Consider the following 25,566-nt stretch of genomic DNA (forward strand, 5'->3'; position numbering starts at 1 on the left):
CTCATTTTGTGTTTCCTAGAGCCAAACAGTATAGGGCAAAGTGCAAGCCATACCAGGAGATAGCCTTGAAAGATCAAATTTTATTCAAAAGTCACTCCAGCTTTTTTTTTGCTGCAGAGGGACATTTGGGATAAAAATGTTTTGAATTAATAGCACAAATTAAAGTGAGGTCCCTCCTGCCCAAAATATGTAAAGCAGTAACACACACCACTTTGAACAGACATGGCTTCTCCCAAAGCACCCTGTGAACTGTAGTTTGTTCAGGGTGCTGAGAGTTGTTAGGAAACCTAGAGCTACAATTCCCGGAATTCCCTGGGAAGAAGGATCGGCTGCCAAGCCACTCTGATAATTCTGAGTATGTCTGGAGCTGAGCCGGAAGCTGGAGTCAGGAGGACCAATTCTGGCACTTGAGGAACTCTGATTTAAAAACAGGATCATTTTTATTTTGGAGACGAGAGAACCAATATCCTTGGATTCAAGCAGAGGCACTAGTTTCCAGGCTGGTCTATAGAAACACAGATAATCCCACGAGAAAGTTTCTTGGCTTCTGCACTCCTTCAGATACTATAAGCACAAAATGCTGTTTGTGAGCACTACCTATGAAACCTAGTGGTCTGCATTTGCAGAACGTCTGTTTTGCAGAGAACTATAGCAAGCAATAACCCCCCCCCAAAAAAAAAAAACCCAGGAAAAGGCAGAAGAAAAGGTGCATTTGCAGAGAAATCTGCAGCACGAAGAGGAGTGTCTTTTGTCTCCGTGCTGGCAGCCGGAGAAGCTGGCAGCACCTCGAACAAGCCCCTCGGCTCGCCTCAAATCTCTCCCGGCGGCCGGAGAGAGAAGAGCTTCCTGGACTCCATTCCCAAGTAAGAACTGGAGGGGAAACGGATTTTGCATTTCCCAACGCGGACAGTTCCAAGGCGGGCGTCTTGCCGGGGGGCTTCGGCGGCGGCGGCGGAGGAGGCCGAGGCTAGCGCAGGAGAGCGGGCGGCGGCCCGCTCGGAAGGAGAGCCCCCTTTCGTCCCCGGGCCGGCCTCTCGCCCTCAGCCTCCGGTACTTGGGGAGGGGAAAGGCAGGCAGGCAGGCAGGCTCCTCCCCGGGAAGGAGGGCAGGATCCGGCGCCGGGCGCGCGCTGATGAGGCAGCCCGGAGGAGGCGGAGCAGGCGGCGGGAGAAGGAAGCCGGAGCGGCGGCGAGGTCGGTGGGGGGTTCGGCCGCCCGCTGCCCCCGGCGCCCTAGAGCCTCAGGGAGCGCCGGAGAAGGGCCGGGCACGGGGCGGAAGATACCATTATTATTATTATTATTATTATTATTATTATTATTATTATTATTATTATTATTCGGTTATTTATACCCCGCCTTTTTTCTGACTGGGACTCGAGGCGGCTTGTACATAAGACCAGATTAAAAGCATACTTGGCACAGAAACGTGCCTGTGGGTGAAAGTGTGGGACCCCCCTCACCAGTTGGCAGGCCCTTTAAGGGAGGTCCTGGCAGAGCCGGCCCACCCCTGAGGCAAGGTGAGGCGACCAGGCGGCAGGATCCCCAGGGGCAGCAGATCCCCGATGGAGATCTTTGTTCCCCGTTGTTTCCCCCATAGAGATCTTCCCTTGCCCCTTCTTCCCTGGCAGGGAAGGGGGCACCCTTTTGTGGTCGCCTCAAGACCTGTATCTCTGTGCATGTCTCTGCGTGGGTTTATTTCCTAACGTTTTATATACGGCTTGATGGTTTAGAAAAAGAAGGAGAAAGAGGAATCCCGGCCACCCTCGAAGCAGCATAATATGCCCGCTCAAGATGTATTTCAGTGTTTCAGCACTTTGCCAGGCCCAGGCGGCAACAGTCCATGGTTAATAAATATTTATAAGCACTTTCTTAAGAAAAAGAGAGAGAGGCGTGTTGTAATACCATGGCAGGACTCTTTGGTGGTGTGTGCCCACATATATCCTACTTTATAGCCAGTGGTTTATTTCTGAAAAAGCAATTAGCCTTGGCAAGAAGAATGTGGCCTAGAAGTGCTTAACAGAGAAAGGCACTTTGCACACACTCAGAGGCACACTGTTACTACTGGGCATGGAGGAAATGGGGTGTTAGAGAGAACAAAGAGGGTACCCTGCCCACTTTGGGATCTGCCCCCTCACGCTGGCATGTGCCCCTGATAGTACCCAGGAGAAATGTGCCCTTTGACAGAAGCCAGGTTTCTCTAGCCCTGCTTTCAGAGGCTGTAACTTTCTGTTGTTTCTGCGCATTATATGGCAGAAGTTCTAGCATCAAAAGCAGGTTCTGGAGCTTGAGAGTAGGTGGCTGCTGCTTTGGGCACTCCAAAGAGTGCTGCTGCTTGTGCTTCTCCTCTCTGGGAATATCCTAGGAATAACTTTCTCCTGCTCTTCTCTTAGGCCATTCCAGCTGTTCAGCTAGACTTCTTTCATCATGGTGAGTACATGGGGTGTTTTGTAGTACACGCACAAGGTTGTTTCCCCACAAACACAGTGCTTGAACTTCAACAGGGTAAGCGCTACACTTTCATGAGATGCTGCAGTTGTGTGTTTTTCAGCAGCATGTATCTAGCCTCCCGTAGAGACACCAGCTCACAAAAACACGCTTCTGGAGGAGGCTGACCTGACTACAAACTTATGTGTGGCCATGTGTGCTCCTGGGATGGATGCTGCTGTGTTTGTTTGGTTGGTTGGTTGGTTGGTTTTTAACCCAAAAAAAGGCCAATTATTTTGTTTGAACAAAATATACAAAGATGCTCACATTATTTTCCCACAACATCATTCTGGAAATCCATCCTCCTGCTAAGCATCCAATGAGAGTGAATGCTTTTCTTGCCCTGTACAGTGGTACCTCGCAAGACGAATGCCTCGGAAGACAAAAAACTCGCTAGACGAAAGGTTTTTCCATTTTCGATTTGCCTCGCAAGACGAATTTCACCTATGGGCTTGCTTCACAAGACGAAAACGTCTCGCGACCTTGTTTCCTTTGTCTAAAAACAAAGACATGTTATCCCTTCAATTTTTGAACTGCTCTTTACAGTATGTGTGACTTTAAAGAGCAGTTAATAAACTGTTGTTGTACCAAATTTGGCTTTGTTTGGACTTTTTTTGACCATAGGAACGCATTAATTGATTTTCAATGCATTCCTATGGGATTTCGTGATTCGCAAGACGAAAAATTCGTTAGACGACAAAACTTGCGGAACGAATTAATTTCGTCTTGCGGGGCACCACTGTAGTCTCATCAATCTGCTACTTCTTGCCCTGTAGTCTCATCAATCTGCTACTTCTTACCAGATTTCTTAATCCCACCTCCAGTAAGTGGTCCCTTGCCAGCTGCTTTTGCCTTCAGCTCAACGAGTTTGTTTTGCTCCTACTTTTGTTTTTGCTTGAACGCTTTGTCTCCCTCATCCATTTCCTTTACTTGCTTCTTGGGCTGTTTCAAGGGTTCCTTTCTTCTTGCCGCCGTCCCATTCCGACATGATGCTTCTGCCTTGCTTGCTTCTCCCCGACCCCACAGGTGCTGCTGTTAAATGTGAACTGGTCCTTAACCTGCAAGGGTAACTTGAAGCTTATGTCCTGTGGTTGCTCTCCATACACTGGTCTTTTGGTCAACAAAACAGAAGTTTAAATGCAGTAATTACCAATGGGGGCTGGTTCACATTTGGCTGCAACTTCCCTGCTAGCACCTTGGGACTGCATAAGGCTGTGTTTCTATGGAGCTGCTGTTAGTTTGAGTATTTGGACACAATGGCATCCCTGTGTATTCCTACACACACACACACCTCCTGCAGGCATGCTGATGGAACAGTTGGTGTTGGCCTGGCTTAGATGGCTCCTGACATTCCCAAGGTGCCTATGTGTGGACTGTCATCAAGTGAGAATTGGCCTGAACCAACAGCTATTGCTTGAACAACGTGACTGCTTGGATAAGGCCACTGAAATGGGGCGGTGGCGGTGGGGGTTTGCTGAAAGCGTGGCTTAGCTATTATGATAGCTAAATGGAACCTCCATGTTAGTAGATGAGACAACTCTGTATACCAGTTGCCGGGGGGCAGGAAGATAATGTGGTAAATCTGTTAACCTTCATGCATGACTTTTGGAACCCCGTGCATCCCCATAGGCATCTGGTTGGTCAGCAGGGTGCTGGTCCAAAGAGACTTTGAGTCCGACAAAGGAGAGGGTTCTCTTTGTGTTCTTCTGCAATCTGGGGAAGAAATGAGCCAACTGCTTTGCTTATTGGAGTCACCATGCTGTGACTCTTACCTGATGGCCACCTTCCCATATGTGACCCCTTGAGCTGAGCAGAAGGGGACCTGTGCTCTGGGCTAGGAGGAAGCAAGCAGGCAAAACTAGTATACAGGGTCCGCTTCCAAACACCTGCAAAACACCTCTTACCACCACCAAAAAAACCTGCTTTTATTTGCAGAGTTTTCATACACATTTAGTTGCTTGAGGTGTTATTGAGCAACGGGATTCTAATGCTGTCATTGGTTATTTACAGGGGGAAAGAAAAGGAGTCAATAAGTATTACCCACCCGATTTTGATCCAGCCAAGGTAAGAGAGCAATTGAGGGTTCCAAGGGAAGTTCAGGGTTTCAGGTTGTGTGCTGTCTGTGTGCATTTTTGTTTTCTGTATTGCAAGATAAGTTTCATGGGGAGGGGGTTTGTGTACCTAGTGGTTATAGCAAGGAATCAGTTTTTGAATTGCCTGGAAGGTTTTTACTGAGCTGAAACAGGCACAAGTCTGCAAGCCAGATTTTCTGGGTGCTGTCTTCACTGAGTGGACCTGCCTCCATTGAGTGGTCTTGTCCGCATGTGAGAGTGGTTCAGGATCTCACATGTTTGGGAGATCTGGCCTCACTGGCGATCCTGTTCCCTACACCAGGTCTACTCTAGGTATGATACAACCCAATGTAATTTACTGCTCTTGCCTGCTTCATAAATCAGCATTGAGATGGTAGTAATACGTTCAGTGTAAAATGAAGAATGTATTTCTAAAAAAGCAATTAGATTTCTGCAGAATTATTTTTCTGTTGACAAATGGAAAACTTGAATAAGAACAAAGGATAAAAATAAAATGTGATAAAAGACCATACGAAAGTGATAATTAATCCTAGAACAGGCCCATTTTTTATTTTTTTGCTGCTGCATCACACTGTTGACTCATGTTAAGCTTGTGGTCTGCTAAGACCCCTATATCCTTTTCACATCTTGTATTTGTTCATCTGGTTATTCCTGCCTAAGTGCAGGTCAGTCTAAAAAATCCTGGTTTTTCCTAGAATGGACAGTGTCATAGGGGTACATAAATTGTCATCGGACGAAGGCCGTAGAGTCATGACTGACACTGGACTTTGTATATAACAAGTTGAGCATCTTCTCTTCTCATTTTTTGCAGCATGGCTCCCTTAATAAATACCGCAACAGCCATCCGCTACGGGAAAGAGCCCGTAAACTCTCCCAGGGTATCCTCATCATCAGGTAAGGACACTTAGATGCAATCCTTAGCATGCCAGGGCACCTTGGAGTTGAGTCCTTATTACGTGGTGCTCTTTGTAGGGGGGCATAGGAAACGGTCTGGGGCCTGCACATTAGGGGAGGACCAGCTCTATGCTAGCCAAGTTGCATGTGGACATCAAACAGGGCTTGCTTTCCTTCTAGCTGAAGCAGTCGGATGCCTCTGCTGCCTATAGTGAATGTCCCTTGGCTGTTCTTTCCTAGGTTTGAGATGCCTTATAATATCTGGTGTGACGGCTGCCAGAACCACATTGGCATGGGTAAGTGTGGAAGGTGGCTGGTGTTGAGGCCATCCCTTAGATACATAGACAGCTAATAGGAGCTTGAATGTGGTGAGAGGGGCTTGTTTGAAGGTAGTGGAATTTTGCGGCAGGAGCTATGTACAGCAAAGAGGAACCTTGTTTGTTGGATCTCCATTTGGTATTTCTGAAAGCCTCCTGTTTTCTCTTGCTTTTTTGCTGCTAGGTGTGACTGAGTACTTCTCACCTCTTGGGGAGTAGTGCTTCAGGGTAGGTCAGGAAGAAACCTGAGAAGGAAGGGTTGTACACCAGGAGGCCAGTAGGAGTCATAAGGTCAACTCTTGCTAGTTAGAATAAGAGAAATGGGATTTTATATCTCTTGAGGTCTGTTCTCACCACTGAGAAGATGGGAGTGATGGGTCTAATAGATAAAAGAAGGAGTTAAAAGTCCTGGAAGCTGGAACAAAAGCTGCATTCTGATTATATGCCTCTATAGCTTACACATAGATCAGGGATGGAGAACCTGTGACCTATGTGTTGTTAGACTATGACTAGACTGCCATCAGCCTCAGCCAGCATGGCCGATGGTCAATTATGATGAGAGTTGGACATTTGGAGTGCCACAAGCTCTCAGCTCCTAGTCTAGTAAATAAAACGGGGGTTAGGGATTCTGGAAGTCAAAACATCTGGGACACTTTCATTGTCCTGCCATTTTGGTAATTAAGTTAAAGGTTTTTCAAAGGGTGTGGCATAAATGTTTAAAATGAATAAATCAGTCATTGTTGGTAATGATAAGATTCCAGGGTGGGGTTGAGTGATCAGGAAATCGGAGGCAGGAATGTACAAATTCTACTCTTCCCTCTGCTGACTGCAGGTGTTCGCTACAATGCTGAGAAGAAGAAGGTTGGCAACTACTACACAACCCCCATCTACAGGTGGGTGCTGTGAGGGCTCTTGTTGTCTTTACTGGTGCTCTTGGCCAGGACGAGTTGGGCAGTGTGCGAATCAAGTGCAAGTTCGGGTCTGGCAAAGGGAAGAGGCAACTGGCTGGTGTTTAGGTAATCTGTACCCACGTTTCCCACCTCCACTTCCAGTGGAAGATCAGGAAAAACAGCATGCTGTGTGAACTGTCTGTGTAAGTCCACATGCTTGCTTGTAAATCGTAGAGTGGAGGGGCCTTTCCTGTAGGTCCAACCCCCTGTTAGTGGATGAAATCTAGAGTGGTTGTCTTGTTAGAAAACATCCAAGTGAGGCAGAGTCCACTACCACTGCATCAACCTTTCTTCATGTGGACTTCTTTCCCATAATGCTGTTCGTCCTTGTTCCCCTCCTCTGCACCCATTCTGATTGGTCCAAGTCTGCTAGCCATGGGGCGAGACCAGAAACTCTGTGGCACGATCCGTTTAGCTGGGTGCCCTGCTCCGTCGTCTTCTGCTTCCTGCCTGTAGCCATGAAAAAAAGAAACACAACCACAGCAAGAGACTTCCTTAATTGTACCGTGGCTTCCCAAAAACCCACAAACAATAAAAATAAATTTAATAATCATAATCAGACACAATAGAATCAGCAGCTTAGCTCTGCTCAGCAGCCATTGGGATTTGGAGAGTGGCATGCTTTTCATCCTCTAAAACCTTCAGAACCAGAAAGCAGAGTTGCCTCATGTGTTGCAGGGACCAACCACCATACAGAACATGTCCCCCTACAGGGACACAAAGATTGTAGGAGAAAAGGAGAAAAGGTGGAAGGTCAGTACAGGGTTCTGTGTGACAATAAGAGGCCTTTTTTCTGAATGTCTTCCATTCATGGCCACAACATCTGGTATCCCCCTTACCATCCCATCTGGCTGAACTTGCCTTGTAGGTTCCGTATGAAATGCCACCTTTGCCCCAACCACATTGAGATGCAGACGGACCCAGCCAACTGTGATTATGTCATCGTCAGTGGTGCCCGGCGCAAGGAAGAGCGCTGGGATGTGGAAGCGAATGAGCAGATAGTGGCCACAGGTGAGCCTAGGGAGCTATGCCCATCCTGCTGTTGGGGTGTTTAAAGATTCAGCTGGCCTGGCCAGGCCTAATGTTTGTACCTGCCTCTCAGCCCACGAGGAGAAGCAGAAGCTGGAGACCGATGCCATGTATCGGTTGGAGCATGGCTCAAAGGATCAGAGCAAGCTACAGCGAGCCCTCCCCACCCTGCAGAACATCCAAGAGGCTCAGAGCGCCTGGAAAGATGACTTTGCACTCAACAGCCGCCTTCGCCGGAAATTCAGGGTAAGCAGATGTTGAGGTGGGAGGGTTCCTCTTCGTGGCCCTAGAACAAATTTCTCTGTGGCCCTGAACAAATGAAGGCAGGGTGAGATTTCAACTGTCTTCCTAGTAATATATTTACTTAAGACTATCAGCCACTCTTAGAAGTTTAACCATGTGCCTTTCAACTAATCAATTTATTTAATTTAAATAAAAGTGCATGTTGTTTCATAATAAAAAGTCCCACGAAAAGATGAATGGATTCAACCTGTGATGCAACACCCACTTACTCAGGAGTAAGCTCCGTTGAACTGGGTGGGACTTACTTCTGATCTGTAAAAAAATTTAATAGCTTGCATACTTGCATGCTTATCTTAGTCATTTGCATTTTAGTGTGCTATCTTTATGGACATTCGGGTTTCTTTTTAAAATTATTTTTAATGTAAGTGATACCAAATCCAATAAGCATAGACAGAACAAGAATTATTTAATGGAGAAATGCAATTTGTATTGTAGAATGAACTTCCATAAAGCTTCCTTGTCTGGTATCCTGGAGTTATTTTTTTATTGATTACTGACAACCAGGCAGGAGGATATTTATACGGCTGGATTCAAGTTTGTATCCCTATTTTTATTTTATTTATTAACTAAGCTCCTCCAAGACAACTGGATGCAGTGGATTTAAAAATGTTTATTCCTGTCTTGCTAGTCCTTGGCCTGTGTTTTAGTTTTTCCCCTCCCCAACCTCCTTTCTGATGTGGATTTCTCTTTTTTTGTCTCTGTTTCTCCCTTTCCTACGCACAGGAAGAAAAGAAAGTCCTGCAAGAGGAGGAGAAGAAAGATCTCGCCCTGCAGTCAAAAGCATGCCTGAGCATTCCGCTTGTGAGAGAGTCTGACGAAGACCGCCATCTGGCGGCGCTGCTCAAGTACCAGAGCCTTGGCTGTACGTGAAGCCTGAGCGGTTGAATTTTTTTGGAGGGCTGGAAGATTCAAGGAGGAAGGGTAGGGCTTCTCCAGCCTGAAGTGTGCTGTGCAAAGGCCCAACACTGTTGTTGGCAGCACAAAACAGATGACCTTCTGTTGAAATCAGGATTCAAGGAGAAGGCTCACATTGCTGCCCCACTCATATCCTTGCACACCCCTTCGCCCCCAAAGCCCTTAGAGCTCCAGGTCTTGCTGCACAAACCATCTGACTCCTTTCCTGATGGATTCTTTGACTAAGGCTTCAAAAGAAACAACTGGCAAACCCTCACAATCAAGCTAGGTTGCTAGGCTACAGTATTCGTTATGTACTGAAACAAGAGACAGTGATGTCATGTGCATTGTATAATTTACGTTTGTTTTTCACAGGTGCAGACTTTGTCTCACCTGCCATCTCCCCACAACTGCTGTAGTTGTCAGAAACCAATCCTTCCCCTGCTTTCTGGCGACTCCTAGATCCTGGTTGGAGAACCGCTGAACTTGGGCCACAATACAAAGATACTCATAACGGTGCAGGCACTGGGCTGTCAGACATACCGGTCTCAAGACATTATAGCTGCACCAGATTATTTTATGCTTCAAAATCCCCTGTAGCATTGGAGAGGATGCTGAGGTGGCAGTTATCCATAGCTCAGTTGTAGAGCACATGCTCAACGTGCAAGAGGTCCAAGGTTCATTTCCCCACCCCCAGCATCTCTTAGTTAAAAAACAGGATCAAGTTGCAGTTGGTGGGAAAGACTTGTCGTCAGCTAGATGGACCAGTAATCTGATTTGGTGTAACAGAGCTTCCGATATTCCTGTTGCACTGCACACAGTACCATTTCCACTTATGTAATAGTCCCCTTATAATATTCCTGTTGGCGGCAGCTTGCATGGAAATTGCTTTTCAGTGGAAAACAGGTGATTTGATGTTGAAATGTTGGCTTGACAGTGTGCAATGTGGCTTTATCTGAGAGGTTGATGCAAATTGTCCCAGAGAGACAATTTTGACTGCTGGTTCCCTTTTCTATTGTACATAAATGGGACTTTGCCAGTTTGTTCTTTCCCCAGTCAACAGGTTTCTCATAGGAGAGGCTGGCTTACTCAGAGGGCAAATTATTCATAGAATCATAGAGTTGTAGAGTTGGAAGGAACACCAAGGGTCATCTAGTCCAACCCCCTGAAATGCAGGAATCTCAGCTAAAGCATCCATGACATCGTTATTATGCAGCATGCAATTCAGTTGGTTATATGTATCTTGTTTTTTGCTTGCTTTTTTGCAATGAGGTGCCTTACTTTGTACTAATTCCACACCCATTTTTAACATGTTCTTCTGTAAATTTTAATAATATTAATATATTAATAATAAATTAATAATAATATATTAATAAATTAATAAAATATAATTTGAAATAAAAACAAAAATGCGAATGATAACCTGTTCTCTCTCCATCCAGCTTATGAAGACAAACAGAAGCAAAAACGCAGTGAGATCGTTGACCGCCCATGGTTCTCATCTGCCCAGGTCTCAAGCCCCAAAGCCAATGACACCCTGAAAAAGCTGGCACTCTCAGGAAAATCCCCAGCTGGAAAGCCACCCGTAGCGATGAACGACCTGGGTGTTGTGCGTCGGAAATCCAGGGATAGGGAACGAGCTTCAGCCGAAGAGGAGAGTGAGGCGTCAGATCCCACATCATGCGTTAACACGCAGGACCAGGACAGTGCAGTGAAGAAAGTGTCCCTTGACTCTCTCACGGGGCCTGAAGTGGGTTCCCAAAAGGCTGAAGGAAGCCCTCTATCCCATTTCGCTACCTCTCTTGTTGCAGATTATTCTGACTCTGCATCTGATCCTGAAGCTGAACTGTGAACAGAGTTTTGTGGCTCTGGATAGAACATGACTGGATCTGATGTACAAATTGTCACCCCCCTCCCAAACCAACAAAAGACTGTGCAGTTGTTATGCCTATCAGTTGAATGTCTGAATAGGGGTGTGTGTGTGTGTGTGTGTGTGTGTCCGCCCGCCTGCCTGCCCACCCACCCCTGGGAATTCCATTTTGTTGCCTTTCCTTAAGCTATTTGCACCTATGCCCCTGTTTATTTAAGCATGACCCCTTCCTTGTTTTGTCCCACATACCACAAAATAAACACAGCTCTCCCTATAACCCTGCCTCTTTTGTCCTGACCAAAGTCTTGACAGCTGCACACACAGAGTCATAGAATTGGAAGGGACCGCGAGGGCCATCTAGTCCAACCCCCCTGCAGTGCAGGAATCTTTTGCCCAACTTGGGGTTTGAACGCATGACCCTGAGATTAAGAATCTTGTGCTCTACTGACTCAGCTATCCATAGCTGAACCCACCAACCTGGGTTTGCAGTGAAAAGGAAAGAAGCTGAAAGCAGGCATCTTTGTATGTATACACGTAAAGCATTGAAGCCTTTTGAAATCATCTATTTCTAAAACTGGGATTCCACACGTGGCACCTGTAGGCTTTGTGGCACTCCCAGACACCTCCCATTTTTGTTTGAATGATGGGTTTCTTTTCTTTTGCTCTTCAGAGGGGTTGCCTTTCTGCTATTTGGGGGGGGGGGGTTGAACATTGTCAGCTTTTCTGTCAAATGGGTACAGTGGTGCCCCGCAAGACGAATGCCTCGCAAAACGGAAAACCTGCTAGACGAAAGGGTTTTCCGTTTTGGAGGTGCTTCGCAAAACGAATTTCCTATGGGCTTGCTTCGCAAGACGACAATGCCTTGCGAGTTCCTGCTGGTTTTTTTCCTCCCCCCCCTTTTTCTAAGCCACTAAGCCGCTTATCCGATCAGCAGATAAGCCGCTAATAGCGCTAATAGCGCTAATCCGTCAATGGGCTTGCTTCGCAGGATGAAAAAACCGCTAGACGAAGAGAATCACAGAACGGATTCTTTTCGTCTTGCGAGGCACCACTGTATTTTGGAGTGCCTGATTTTCCAAATATGCCCCAGGCCCAAAAAGATCAGGGAGTCCTCCATTAGACCCGTATTTTGAAACTGGGATAGATATTTGCTGTTGGGAAGAGCATGGGCTCCCATAGCTGTGCCAGAGATGGGCACCTGGTGGAATGGGTCAAAATCCAAACCCCTTGTCCACACTTGTATGAACCCCAATCTGCCCACAAAGGTTATGTTCACATTATTGGCTTGAAATGCAGCAAGGCGATTTCCCCCTGCTTCATTTCAAGCCGCATTTGTGTGGAGTTATTCACATAAGAGAGGGGTGGGAATGTCTTTGCAACACGCACCATCGCCTTTTCTGTTTCCCCATCCTTGCATCCCTCCTGGAACTCCTGTTCGTTATGCTGTCATCTGCACTTCCGTGTTTACAGGTATCTGTTAACTCCACAACCCAGCTTTCTAATTGAAGCTGGTTTGAGAGAAAAACACCTCAAACATCTGTATTTGTCAAGAAATCTAATCAATGTGGATTGTGGCTACTAGCGTCGTGTGAATGCGGCTTCAAAAATAAGTAATGGGAGTGCACTGGATGCGGAGGAAGTAGCAATGTGAAATCATTTTTAATTGATTTTACAAGTACAAAGTTATAAAAATCCAAATATAAATCCATATACAGAGATTCCGCCGAGTCTCACAACTTTTAAAACTGCATATTCTTCCAAATTCTAACTATTATATCAATCCATATTATCCAAGGTAATTATTAAACTACAAGTGAAATTAGAATCCTGCCAATGTTTCCATCTGCTTTCAGTGGTCTCCTAAATAACTTACAATTCCCCCCCCCCCATTCTTTTATGAAGTTTTTGTCCTCTTGGTTTCTGAGTTTTCCAGTCAGTTTTGTCATTTCAGCGTAGTCCCTCAGCTTGGTTTGCCATTCCTCTCTTGTCTTCTTTCCATCTCTGGGCTAGGGTGGCTGTTTCATACATATAGGGGGAAGTAGCAATGTGAATATACCCAAAGTTAAAATATGTGCTTCCACACATAGGAATGTGAGCAGAGGCATGGCCTGATGTCAGCACAAAACTCTTCTGATTTAAATTCCTAATCTTGGAGGTCAGAAACATGTACCTTTTGCTTTGTTTAAAATTGAAGAGCCATGGTGCTCTGGATCAAAATCAACCATTAATACAAAGTGACTGCTATTTGGGGCTGAGTCAAAAACCACATTAAAGGTATTGATAGGTGAGATTCATAAGGACCAAGCTGGCTTTCTCCCGGGAAGACATATGTCTGACAACGTGAGAAACATAATAGACATTGTGGAATTGCTGGAAATAAATATCAACAGAAAGGCAGTTTTGATTTTTGTGGACGCGGAGAAAGCCTTTGACAATATTTGCTGGAGTTTTATGAAAAAGAATCTCCATGGGATGGGGGTAGGCCAAAGTTTTGAAAATGGTATAGGGGCAATATACTCTGAGCAGAAGGCAAAGCTAATTGTGAACAATGTGGTAACGGAAGAGATAGCTATAGAGAAAGGAACACGACAGGGATGCCCTATCTCCCCTCTACTTTTTATACTGGTCCTGGAGGTCTTGTTAAATATGATTAGAAAGGACCAGTTGGTTAAAGGAATCCAGCTCGGAGTGAAAGAGTATAAACTGAGGGCATTTGCAGATGACCTAGTTTTGACCTTACAGCAGCCAAGCACCAGTACAAAAAGAGTTTTAGAACTGATTGAGATATTTGGTCAAGTTGCAGGATTTAAATTGAATAAACAAAAAACTAAAGTGCTGGAGAAAAATTTAACAAATGAGGAAAAAGAGACATTTCAGAAGGAAACAGGTTTGGAGATAGTAAAAAAAGTGAAGTACTTGGGGGTGAACTTGACAGCTAAAAATATGAACTTATTTAAAGACAATTACGATAAATGTTGGACAGAAGTTAAGAAAGATCTAGACATATGGTCAAGGCTGAAACTTTCCTTGTTAGGCAGAATTGCTGTTATCAAAATGAATGTATTGCCTAGAATGTTATTCCTGTTTCAGACACTGCAAATAATAGACAAGATGGACTGTTTCAAGAGGTGGCAGAAAGATATATCGAAATTTGTTTGGCAGGGCAAAAAGCCAAGAATAAAATTTAAGACATTAACAGATGCAAAAGATAGAGGAGGGTTTGCCCTGCCGGACTTAAGACTTTACTATGAATCAGCAGCATTTTGCTGGCTGAAAGACTGGCTGCTCCTCGAGAATACAGACATTTTGGATCTTGAAGGGTTTGATAATAGACATGGTTGGCATGCATATATATGGTATGACAAGGTAAAAGCGCATAAAGGCTTTAAGAACCATATGGTAAGGAAAGCTTTGTATAATGTCTGGATAAGGTATAAAGACTTGCTTGAAAGTAGAACCCCCAGGTGGCTGTCACCAATGGAGGCAAAAGAGGTGAAAAAATTGAATATGGATTCTAATTGGCCTAAATATTTTGAAATGATAGAACAAGATGGCGAAAAAGTAAAACTGCAGAGTTTCGAGAAATTGAAGTTTAAGGTGAGAGATTGGTTGCATTATCGTCAGATAAATGAGCTATTCAAACAGGACAGAAAGAAAGGCTTCCAATTGGAGAAGTCGAAACTAGAAACAGAACTGTTAGAACCCAATACTAAAAATTTGTCAAGAATGTACAATTTGCTGTTGAAATGGAATACCCAAGATGAAATGATGAAATCTAGTATGATTAAATGGGCACAGGATATAGGGCATGACATTGAGTTTGCTGACTGGGAGCAGTTATGGACCACTGGTGTTAAATTTACGGCATGTAATGCCTTAAGAGAAAACATTATGAAAATGATCTACAGGTGGTACATGACTCCGGCTAAGTTAGCAAAGATTTATCATTTGCCCAATAACAAATGTTGGAAGTGTAACGAAACGGAGGGAACCTTCTACCACCTTTGGTGGACCTGCCCGAGGATTAAGGCTTTCTGGGAAATGATCTATAATGAAATTAAAAAAGTTCTGAAGAGAACCTTTAATAAAAAGCCAGAAGCCTTTCTCCTGGGTATGGTGGGCCAAATGGTGCCAAAGAAGGATAGGACATTCTTTATGTATGCCACAACAGCAGCAAGAATTCTTCTAGCAAAGTATTGGAAGACACAAGATCTACCCACGTTGGAAGAATGGCAGACGAAGGTGATTGACTATATGGGACTGGCAGAGATGACTGGCAGAATACGAGACCGAGGGAAAGAGGCGGTGGATGAAGACTGGAACAAGTTTAAAGTTTACCTTAAAAATTGTTGTAATTTGGAAAATTAGAGGATCAGGGTTATAAGAGATAAAGAACTACAGTTGTTTTAAATATATTTTGGAAGTTAAATTCATGAAATAGAAATAAGTGTAATACAAAAGGGTTGCTGGAAAATCTTGAAACAAGAATGCAGAAAAGGGGTGGTATGGGGAAGTCATTTTTGTGTTTATTTATGTTTTTGTTTTGTTTTATTCTTTATTTATGGAAAATCAATAAAAATTTATATAAAAAAAAAAAACCACATTAAAGGTATTTATTAAAGATAGGGAATAGTTACAGGATGGAATCAAGTGGAATTTATTTTCCCCCTACCCTATCCTTAACTTTGGGGTACAGCACAACAGAAGAAAAGACCAAATCAATTTATTAAGCATAGCATTTCTCAAAATTGAATTAAACCAATTAAAACAACATTAGAACCTCCCCCAACCTCTAGTGGCTTAATTCCAGTCTCTTTAAAGTTGGTAAAGTAACTCGTGCATGGTTTTTTGGTAACGAATTTTGTCATTCCATTTTATAATGTATATAAAACAGAATTATAACAACGAAACTATGAAATAGGCACGTAGAATGAGTGCAGTTGCCCATGGGTTTAAAACAAAGTACAAGAAAAGACGATCTGATCAATGTTATCAGATCAAACATAGCTCAAAATAATAATAATAATAATAACAACAACAACAACAACAACAACAACAACAACAACAACAACAACAACAACAACAACAATAATAATAATATCGTTTGTGGCTTGAGCAACAACAACAACAACAACAACAACAACAACAACAACAACAATAATAATAATATCGTTTGTGGCTTGAGCCAGGATCCTGCCAAAAAGCTGGCCTATTTTCATGAAAAGAGCAGCCTGCGTCAGCCGCCTTCCCCTCGCTGCCTGCGCACGAGGAGGCGCGCGCCCTGCCGGCCTTTTCCGGGTCGCGCGCCGCTCGTGCCCTTTCGCATCCCGGCAGCTGCGCCTGCAGTTCCGGGTTCGAGTCCTCCCTCCCTCCGTCCGCCAGGGCGCGCGGAAGTGAGCCGGGCAGCCAAGGCAAGGCGGCCGAGAGCGATGGCTCAGGGGAAGCGCAAGTTCCAGGCGCGCAAGGCGGCCTCCGCGGGGAAGAAAGCGAAGGCGGCGGCGGTGGCAGCGGCAGCGGCCCGGGGGCCTCGCAAAGGAGGTAGGGCCGAGGGACGGACACAGAGGCCGCCCGGGCGCCGGCTTTGCTCGCAACTTTGCCTCCGGTTCCGGAGACTTTTGTGCGCGCTCGGAAGAATTCCGGGTGCGCGAAAAAAGAACCCCTCCTCTCCAAGCACGCGATGAGGAATAATTATTATTAGTTATTTTAAAAATTTAGTCGCTTTCTCTTGCCCAAGGCAATCCAAGCGACTTAAGACCAAATTAGGAGGTTTCTTTTCCTCCCCTTAAGTTCTTTATTCGTGATCCACGAAGCCGGTGCCAGAGCGCCCTCCATGTTCCCATTTTACGCACGCGCCATGCGTAAAAAGCAGGTCGCTTCCCGCAAAGAATCCTGAGTACTGTGGTTTGCCTCTCAGGGCTACAATGGAAAGAAACTTTAGCGAACTACAGTTCCCTTGATTCTTTGCGATGGGGGGGAGCTGGATGGTGGGTTCGCAGTCATAGCGGTTAAGGGCGCTGGACTTTGACTAAGGCAGTGTTTTTCAACCACTGTTCCGCGGCACACTAGTGTGCCGTGAGATGTTGCCTGGTGTGCCGTGGGAAAAATCGAAAAATCCAAAAGATTAAAAAAAAATATGTCAAATTTTCGCCCACTAGGCAGGCGCCGGACTGTGTCCACCCTATTTTCCATCCATCCTAGGTGGGGATCAGATCGGATGGGATCGGATGAGAGCGGACAGGCGGTCCGCTGTCATCCGATTCCCCATAGAGAGCAGCGGGGCTCAGACATCTCCCTCTCCGCACACAGTGGTGGTGTGCCTCGTGATATTTTTCATGAAACAAGTGTGCCTTTGCCCAAAAAAGGTTGAAAAACACTGGACTAAGGAGACCCAGGTTCGAATTCTCACAGCCATAAGAACTCAGCCGCTGACCTTGGGCTGCCTCTCCACCGCACAGGTTGTGAGGCAGAAAGGATGTGTGCAAAGAAAGAGGGGATCATGTAGAGCGCCTGGAGCTCTCCGGAGGAAAGGTGGGGTATAAATGAAATAAATTGGATGGGCAAATAAGGCTGAGTGGGGATTTACAGTGATACCTCGGGTTACATACGCTTCAGCTTACATACGCTTCAGGTTACAGACTCCGCTAACCCAGAAATATTACCTCGGGTTAAGAACTTTGCTTCAGGATGAGAACAGAAATTGTGCTCCAGCGGTGCGGCGGCAGCAGGAGGCCCCATTAGCTAAAGTGGTGCTTCAGGTTAAGAACAGTTTCTGGTTAAGAACGGACCTCCGGAATGAATCAAGTACTTAACCCGAGGCACCACTGTATTTATTTCAATACATTTCTAAATTGTTTGCTATTTTTTAAAAAATTCCAACACAGTTTGCAACATAGCAAGATACATTAAAATCATATTATTTAAAAAGCAACTGCTGCAGATGTAAGAAATACATTTGACAGGGAAAGCCTCAATGAAGAGGTGTTGTTTTTATCAAATGTTGGAAGTACCCTACAAATGACAGCGAGGAGAGCATTCTCCACCACTGAGAAGACCCTGCCATCAGGTGACACTCGGCATGCCATCATTCTGTTGACAAGGCCTCTGCTGAATATTTAAACCAAGACCTATGCAGGGGAAAAAGAATCGTTTAGGCACCTTGGTCCCAAATGTTCAGGGCTCTATATGTTAATAATAAAACCTTGAGCTCAACTCAGTGGCTCCTTGGTGGTCAGTGCAGTTCTCTCAATATAAAGGGTAAAGGGGACCCCTGTCCATTAGGTCCAGTCGTGACCAACTCGGGTTGCGGTGCTCATCTCGCTTTATTGGCCGAGGGAGCCAGTGTACAGCTTCCGGGTCATGTGGCCAGCATGACTAAGCCGCTTCTGGCGAACCAGAGCAGCGCACGGAACCGCCATTTACCTTCCCACCGGAGCGGTACCTGTTTATCTACTTGCACTTTGACGTGCTTTCGAACTGCTAGGTTGGCAGGAGCAGGGACCGAGCAACGGGAGCTCACCCCGTCGCGGGGATTTGAACCGCCGGCCTTCTGATCAGTAAGCCCTAGGCTCTGTCCCACAGCGCCACCAGCATACAAAGTTATCAAAATCCAAACATAAATCCATATACGGAGATTCCTCTGAATCTCACAACTCCCCCCTGCAATGGGGTCACATATTAAACATTTAAAACTGCATATTTTTCCAACTCCTGCCAATGTTGGAACCGAGCAATGGGAGCTCACCCTGTCACGGGGATTTGAACCGCCGACCTTTTGATCGGCAAGTCCTAGGCTCTGTGGTTTAATCCACAGCGCCACCCGCGTCCCCTTCTCTCCATATAGGTGTACTGTAATGTGTGAATGGCCAGACTCTCTGGCTGCAGCATTCTGTGCCTGTGGCAATTTCCAGGTGAGTCTCCAGAGTAGAGCAACAAACACACTGTCCAGTGCAGCAGCTATGCATGATCTTTGTAACTCTCCTGAAACAGCTTCTGCATTATTATTATTATTATTATATTTTATTTTACAAATTACAGTGGTGCCTCGCACGACGAAAAGAATCCGTTCTGTGATTCTCTTCGTCTAGCGGTTTTTTCGTCTTGCGAAGCAAGCCCATTGACGGATTAGTGCTATTAGCGGCTGATCGGATCAGCTGATAAGCGGCTTAGCGGCTTAGAAAAAGGGGGGGGAGGGGAAAAAAACAGCAGGAACTCGCAAGGCATTGTCGTCTTGCGAAGCAAGCCCATAGGAGATTCGTTTTGCGAATCACCTCCAAAACGGAAAACTCTTTCGTCTAGCGAGTTTTCTGTCTTGCGAGGCATTCGTCTTGCGGGGCACCACTGTATGTACTTTAAATGTTTTGAGTAGTAACAGTGGGTTACAGACAAATCTAGCCCAAGAGAAGGTTGCCCATCTAGTAAGAAACAATGATATTTGGTAGGCAAATTCTTTTCTGCATATCTGTATATCCTGCACAGCTTCTGCCTAGGAGATGTAGCAGCGTGGAAGCGAAAGAGAATTTATTTCCTTTGTGTTGGGTTCCTCTCCTAGGCCGCATAATTGCTCCCAAGAAGGCTCGGGTCATCCAGCAGCAGAAACTGAAAAAGGTGAGATGCTCCCACTCTCCTCCGTGCCAAACTGACACTCTGGAAGCAGCAACAGCAGAGACCACCTTTTGAGGCTTGTGCTATGTGGGCGCATGTTTTCAACCCACGTGCCAATCTTCAATTGTCTTCAGTGGCACAGAGCACTTTTCCACCGGCTTAGCCTAAGACATGATGTGTAGCTGCTTCTGGACAGCGGTAGCCTGGCCACCATGCTCTATGCTCAAGTAGCTTCTCGGTTAGACTCCTGCAGTGCATTGCATTTGGTGTTGTGCTTGGAGACAGTTTAGAAACTATAGCTAGTACAGATTCAGCTGCTGTGCTTTTAGCTTAGATGGCTCATCTGAATTTAACAAACTTCTCTGGTTCTCAGATAGAGGGCCTTCTCAGTAGTGGCGCCCGCCCTGTGAAACGCCCTCCCATCAGATGTCAAGGAAATAAGCAACTATCCTATTTTTAAAAGACATCTGAAGGCAGCCCTGTTTAGGGAATTTTTTAATATTTAATGCTGTATTGTTTTCAATACTCGATTGGGAGCGGCCCAGAGTGGCTGGGAAAACTCAGCCAGATGGGTGGGGTATAAATTATTATTATTATTATTATTATTATTATTATTATTATTATTATTATTATTATTTGTTTCTGAGCCTAATTGAAGGCACAAGCACTGACTTTTAAGGCCCTTGGCTCTCATGGGTATCTAAAGGAATGCCCATTCCCACATTGACCCTCATCTACCAATACTTTCTGTCATGAGTGAGGTTGGTGGTGACCATGGGGAGAGCTTTATGCTTTAGACTCCAGCCAAAACCCTTTTTTTTTATTCTCCTAGGCCTTCTACATATGTTCGAACTCCCCTACTGTTCTTATCATTAGGATGTTTTTGATCATTGTTTCATGTGGATTGTATTGTTTGCTTTTATTGTAAACCAGCCTGGGGTCATATCTGATCAAGGGTAGTATAAAAAGGTAAAGGTAAAGGACCCCTGACAGCTACCGTAAGTCCAGTCGCAAACAGCTTTGGGGTTACGGCGCTCATCTTGCTTTACTTGCCAAGGGAGCCGACGTTTGTCCGCAGACAGTTTTTCTGGGTCATGTGGCCAGCATGACTAAGCTGCTTCTGGCGAAACCAGAGCAGCGCACGGAAACACCGTTTACCTTCCCTCCGGAGTGGTACCTATTTATCTACTTGCACTTTGACGTGCTTTTGAACTGCTAGGTTGGCAGGAGCTGGGACCGAGCAACGGGAGCTCACACCATTGCAGGGATTCGAACTGCTGACCTTCCGATCAGCAAGCACAAGAGGCTCAGTGGTTTAGACCACAGCGCCACCCGCTAAAAAACCAGAAATACCTTATACCACTCCCCATAAGCAAACTTCAGTGACACACCATAACATTGGGGCATTTCAGGTGCATAACTGCTTAGTTGTCATATAAACTTCTTTCTCTGCAGAACCTGGAGGTGGGCATCCGTAAGAAGATTGAGCATGAAGTGGTGATGAAGGCCAGCGCTAAACTACCCAAGAAACTGAGTGTGCTGAAGGCCCCCAAAGCGGACACCACAAAAGAGCCAGGCCACTCCAGCAAGTCTTAGCTATGACCTGTGTACCTGAGTGGGTGGCGGAGAGCAGCCATATACGGCTGGACGACTGTACCCATGACACCCGCCTTGTAGTGTTGGATGAGCCTACAGATTAATAACGTAGCAACATTTCGGTTGGTGGCGAAAACTTCCCTTCACACGAGAAACCGGGTGGGCTGTTCTGTGCCTAGGTGAAGAGATGGGCTTTGTTTTTCAGCTCTGTTGTATGTAATATTGGTTCAAGTCCCAGCATTTCCCCTGTTTTACATTTGGACTTGTCTTCTCGTTAACATCTTCAGTGGAAGCCATTCTTTCAAAGCTAGCCTGGACTGGGTAGAGTTTGTAGGAGCGACTGGAGCTGTTGCCCATTAGTGTTTCAGCAGCACCAAATTATCAGAATCAGACACGGACTTCATGTGTTCATGTGGGTCTTCAGACACGGACTTCATGTGTTCATGTGGGTCTACAGACATGGCATGTATAACACCTATATCACATTGATATTTACACATGTGGGTGTCTTGGCAAACATGGGAGTCCATTGTGTGAATGTTGGGCAGGACCTAGCAGGCTAGGCTGAATCTCAACCCACTATTTTCTATAGGGCTTGAATGTCTGCATGAGACTTGATCTACCCCGTATGAAGAAGCAGAAATTCCCAACTGAGCTTTGAGGTTTTTAGCTGTTTCTGGAAACAAGTGTGATTTACTCTCGTGTGGTTTTGTGGTTTGAGTAAAAAGGATCCCTTCTGTCATCTGTCCCCTTTCTGCTGCCTTCTGAGGGTCCATATAACACACAAGTTCTATTTTGCTGCTCATTTCAACCTTCTCCCTTTTGCAAAGCTTCTGAAATAATCTTTGTTGATTACTTTTGGAACCCAGAAGGTCCATTGGGGCTTGCTCATAGTGGCTAATTCTTCCACACGGAGATAACATAAAACCAAGGTATATGTTCTCAGATCAGGAATCCCAAATCTAAAGTAATTTTTAAAAATTGAAATCCCTGTTCCTGCAACTACTGCAGATGTTTGTTTATTACTATAGTATCTCCACCACATTTAATAAATATATTATCTAAAAAGTGCATTCTTAACTCAGAGCATTTCAACTTGCAGTTTTGTCAGTTGTACAGGGATGAAAGATTTACTTGGAAATGTCCTGGAGTGGAGGCGAGAAGTTAGTGAACACAGAGGGCACGATCTGGCTAAACACAACCACTTTATCCTTTACTTATTTATAACATTTATATATACCTCCTTCTCCTCCAATTTGCTAACATGGTGCTTCCCCTCCTCATTTCATTGCCACAGCAGCCCTGTGTGGTAGGTTAGGCTGCAAGGCAGTGATTGGCGCAAGGTCGCCAGTGAGTGTTTGGAGATGCAGTCCACGATCTGGGAGCAGGCACTGTTCTTTGGGTGAGGGGCAGGATACTTGCAACCACAAATTTTAAGATTTGCCACCTGGACTAGGCAAAATGTGTGGACTCCTGATGGCAACTTGCTTTATTAAATGTGCTAAAATGTAAAATGCATATTTAAAAGATCTAATCTGAAAACAGTTGGGAATTCTGAAGTGTATAACAAGAGAAGCTGGATTCTGCAACATGTATAAATTATGCATACTAAGCAAATTTTCTCTTATTTTGAATACTTTATTTTGCAGTTTTTGCATAATTTATTTTGGTTGTGCGGGTCTTTTAGGATAGACAAGGAACTGTGCAGGGCACTTAAACTAGGGTTGCCATATTTCAAAAAGTAAAAACCAGGACACCATGAAAGTTGTTGAGCATTTTTTAGGAAAGGCTCAAAATTGTTGAGCTTTTCTTAGGCAAACCCGAAAGTTGTTGAGCATTTACAAAAACAGAAACAAACTTGACTTGCCTAAGATCCAGGAAAAGACGCCACATTTCAGAAAATCCCCCCAGATGTCAATTCTGCCTTTCAAATCCCAGTAATGTCCAGGAAAATCTGGACGTATGGCAGCCCTAACTTAAACCCCACTCCCAACCAGTAGAAATCTGACATAGCATCTTCTTTGGGCTTCTGAGATTTCTGCAGGTATTGCTTGCTTACTTTGAAAGATAATTTATTTTTTATTATGTGTTCCATTGTTAGCTGCCCAGAGAATCCTGTTGAGGGGCAGGATTATGCCCTCTAAAGATATTGGCAGTCATGTTGAGATTGTCAGGAAGTGCACCTAACACCCCATCCAGTGGATTATTGGTAAAGGTAAAGGTAAAGGTTAAGGTTCCCCTGACCTGCTAGGTGGGCAGGAGCTGGGACCAAATAACGAGAGCTCACCCCGTCATGGGGATTTGAACCACCGACCTTCTGATCGGCAAGCCCTAGGCTCAGTGGTTTAACCCACAGCGCCACCTGCCCCTTTTGGATTATCTGTACTCCTGTTCAATTAAGGCACACGCACAAACACCACATGTAATGACTAAAAGAACATTAACAAGACACAGAGGAGGGGATTACTGAACGAGGGAGGAAATGCCACACAACAAAAGCCAGCTTTTATAGAGACATAGTCCACATGCTGACTTTGGGGTTGCGGCGCTCATCTCGCTTTATTGGCCGAGGGAAGCCGGCGTTTGTCTGCAGACAGCTTCCAGGTCATGTGGCCAGCATGATTAAGCCACTTCTGGTGAACCAGAGCAGCACATGGAAACGCCGTTTACCTTCCCCGTCGGAGCGGTACCTATTTATCTACTTTCACTTTGACATGCTTTCAAACTGCTAGGTTGGCAGGAGTAGGGACCGAGCAACGGGAGCTCACCCCGTCACAGGGATTCGAACCGCCGACCTTCTGATTGGCAAGCCCTAGGCTCTGTGGTTTAACCCACAGCGCCACCCGCATCCCTACTGAATGGTTTAGTTTAAATTGAGCATAAACATATATTGAATGCTTTAGTTCAGTGTTTCCCAACCGGTGTTCCGCGGCACACTAGTGTGCCGCGAGAGATTGCCTGGTGTGCTGTGGGAGGGAGGCGGGCGGCGAGAGGCGGGGCGGCGGCGGCGAGGATCCGCGTCGAGCCGGGGGCGGCTCCGCGGTGGTGGTGCCGAGGTTTCTCTCTCCATTCTCCCCTCACACACACACACAGGAAATAACACAGGATCAGCTGACAGGACCCGGCCAATGGGGCGGCGGCGGGGCAGCGCGCGCAAAAGGGAGGAGCGCGAGACAGCGGACGAGGAGGAGGCTGGCATGTCCGGGCAGCAGCAGCAACAACAGCAGCAGCAACTCCCGGCGACGGCTCCTCAAGCCCCAGGCAACCCTACTCCCTCACCGGCCTCGGCCGCCCTCCTGCTCCACCCGCCGCCGCCTCCCCCGCCACCGCCGGCCACCTCGGCCCCGCCGCCGCCCCCTCCTCCGCCCGCTATCGCCGCCACCACCACAACAGCCGCCGCCGCCTCAGCTGGGCCCATGCCTGCCGGGAGCGGCGGCGGCAGCAGCAGCAGCGCCCCGGCGCCCTTCCCTCACGGCGGCGACCCAGCCCTGCAGTGGCGTAGCGTGGGGGGTGCAGGGGGGGCCGGCCGCACCGGGCGCAACATCTGCGGGGGGCGCACTCGCAGCTTTCTGCCCCTCCCGAGGTACTATTTCTGGGTTAGCGGAGTCTGTAACCTGAAGCGTATGTAACCCGAGGTACCACTGTACTTTCAAGTCAGCGTGCAAGGGATTGCAGGACCGGCGGACTTGGCGGTGGGGGTGGTTGCTGGAGCCTTGTCTGTCCTTTCAGCCCCGCACTCACCGCAGACCCCTTCCTATGCCACTGGTAGCTAGGCGAGGCGGGGGGCACTGGGCGCCACACCTCGGCGCCTGCAGCGTGCTTGAGCCATGCGTCTGCGGGCGAACTGCCCGCAAGCTCCGCTCTGGCCTCTGCCCACCGCCTCAGCCTCCCTACAGCTGAGGGGGAGGCTGCAGCGAGGCTCCACGCAGCGCGCCCTGCCATGGCTCGCCCCCATGGCACTCGCCCCTGGCTGCAGGACGCGCGCGCCGCCCCGGGCCCCTGAGCGGCTAGCTGCGCCGCTGCGCTGAGCGCAAGGAATACGTCCTCTCCGAGTTCGGTGTCCTCTTCGTGGGCAGCGCGAACCGCATCTCCAGCTTCGGGTGGAACTTTGGCCAGGTAGGGGGAAGCCTTTGGGCGGGGGGGGGGGGGCTGGAGACCGGGGTGGGGAGGGGTTAGGAGAGACGCTACCGGCGCCGTCCAGAAATGCCCAGAGCAACTGGAGCTCAGCTACGCGCACACATGCGCCCTCCAAATCCCGTTTCCCCCCCCTTTCTCAAAAGAAGAGAGAAAAAATGGGTCCTGGGTGTGAAACCAAAGGACCTTTCCAGCTCCTCCTCAATTCCAGGTGTGGATGGCAATGCCTCGTGTCTCCTCCCCCGCAACCAGAGCACACTTCCTAGGCTGGTTGGACGGTCCCTGGGGGTCTTCGGGTTGCCATATTTTGAAGAGCAAAAAACAGGACACATTTGTCGACTTCTGCTTTTAGCTATGGATCAGTGGCCTAGCGTGGGGGGTGCAGGGGGGGCCGGCCACACC

The 25,566-nt window shown here is 46.7% G+C and overlaps 2 protein-coding genes and 1 long non-coding RNA gene across 7 annotated transcripts in view; 2 read left to right on the forward strand and 1 right to left on the reverse strand.

The window, feature by feature from the left end:
- LOC310697029 overlaps positions 1-25,566 on the reverse strand; it is a 277,036-nt gene that overhangs the window by 241,900 nt on the left and 9,570 nt on the right. The window lies entirely within an intron of this gene.
- Positions 415-11,110, forward strand: YJU2B (YJU2 splicing factor homolog B). Of its 5 annotated transcripts, none has more exons than XM_083483155.1 (10): positions 415-863; positions 2,390-2,426; positions 4,494-4,547; positions 5,388-5,470; positions 5,711-5,766; positions 6,620-6,680; positions 7,606-7,748; positions 7,840-8,012; positions 8,793-8,931; positions 10,406-11,110. In XM_083483155.1, exons 2-10 carry the CDS (start codon positions 2,424-2,426, stop codon positions 10,813-10,815), a joined length of 1,122 nt encoding a protein of 373 aa, XP_083339281.1. In that variant the 5' UTR covers positions 415-863; positions 2,390-2,423; the 3' UTR covers positions 10,816-11,110. The 5 variants fall into 5 exon arrangements, with proteins under 5 accessions (XP_083339281.1, XP_083339279.1, XP_083339282.1 ...); XM_083483153.1 differs by lacking the exon at positions 415-863 and adding an exon at positions 914-1,193; XM_083483156.1 differs by lacking the exon at positions 415-863 and adding an exon at positions 1,032-1,050.
- LOC310697010 (leydig cell tumor 10 kDa protein homolog) lies at positions 16,132-22,101 on the forward strand. The gene is made up of 3 exons (XM_083483268.1): positions 16,132-16,371; positions 19,382-19,437; positions 20,890-22,101. Exons 1-3 carry the CDS (start codon positions 16,263-16,265, stop codon positions 21,028-21,030), a joined length of 306 nt encoding a protein of 101 aa, XP_083339394.1. The 5' UTR covers positions 16,132-16,262; the 3' UTR covers positions 21,031-22,101.

This window comes from Podarcis liolepis (genome assembly GCF_965112155.1).
Source record: "Podarcis liolepis genome assembly, chromosome: 17".
NCBI lineage: Eukaryota > Metazoa > Chordata > Lepidosauria > Squamata > Lacertidae > Podarcis > Podarcis liolepis.

What these genes read in the sequence shown, in the direction of transcription:
- LOC310697010 (XM_083483268.1), top strand. Translation starts at nt 16,263, where the DNA reads ATGGCTCAGGGGAAGCGCAAGTTCCAGGCGCGCAAGGCGGCCTCCGCG. An exon ending in CCGGGGGCCTCGCAAAGGAG is followed by an intron (nt 16,372 to 19,381) that starts GTAGGGCCGAGG and finishes TTCCTCTCCTAG; the next exon opens with GCCGCATAATTGCTCCCAAG. An exon ending in AGCAGCAGAAACTGAAAAAG is followed by an intron (nt 19,438 to 20,889) that starts GTGAGATGCTCC and finishes CTTTCTCTGCAG; the next exon opens with AACCTGGAGGTGGGCATCCG.
- YJU2B (XM_083483155.1), top strand. An exon ending in CAGGGTATCCTCATCATCAG is followed by an intron (nt 5,471 to 5,710) that starts GTAAGGACACTT and finishes GTTCTTTCCTAG; the next exon opens with GTTTGAGATGCCTTATAATA. An exon ending in GCCTTCGCCGGAAATTCAGG is followed by an intron (nt 8,013 to 8,792) that starts GTAAGCAGATGT and finishes TCCTACGCACAG; the next exon opens with GAAGAAAAGAAAGTCCTGCA.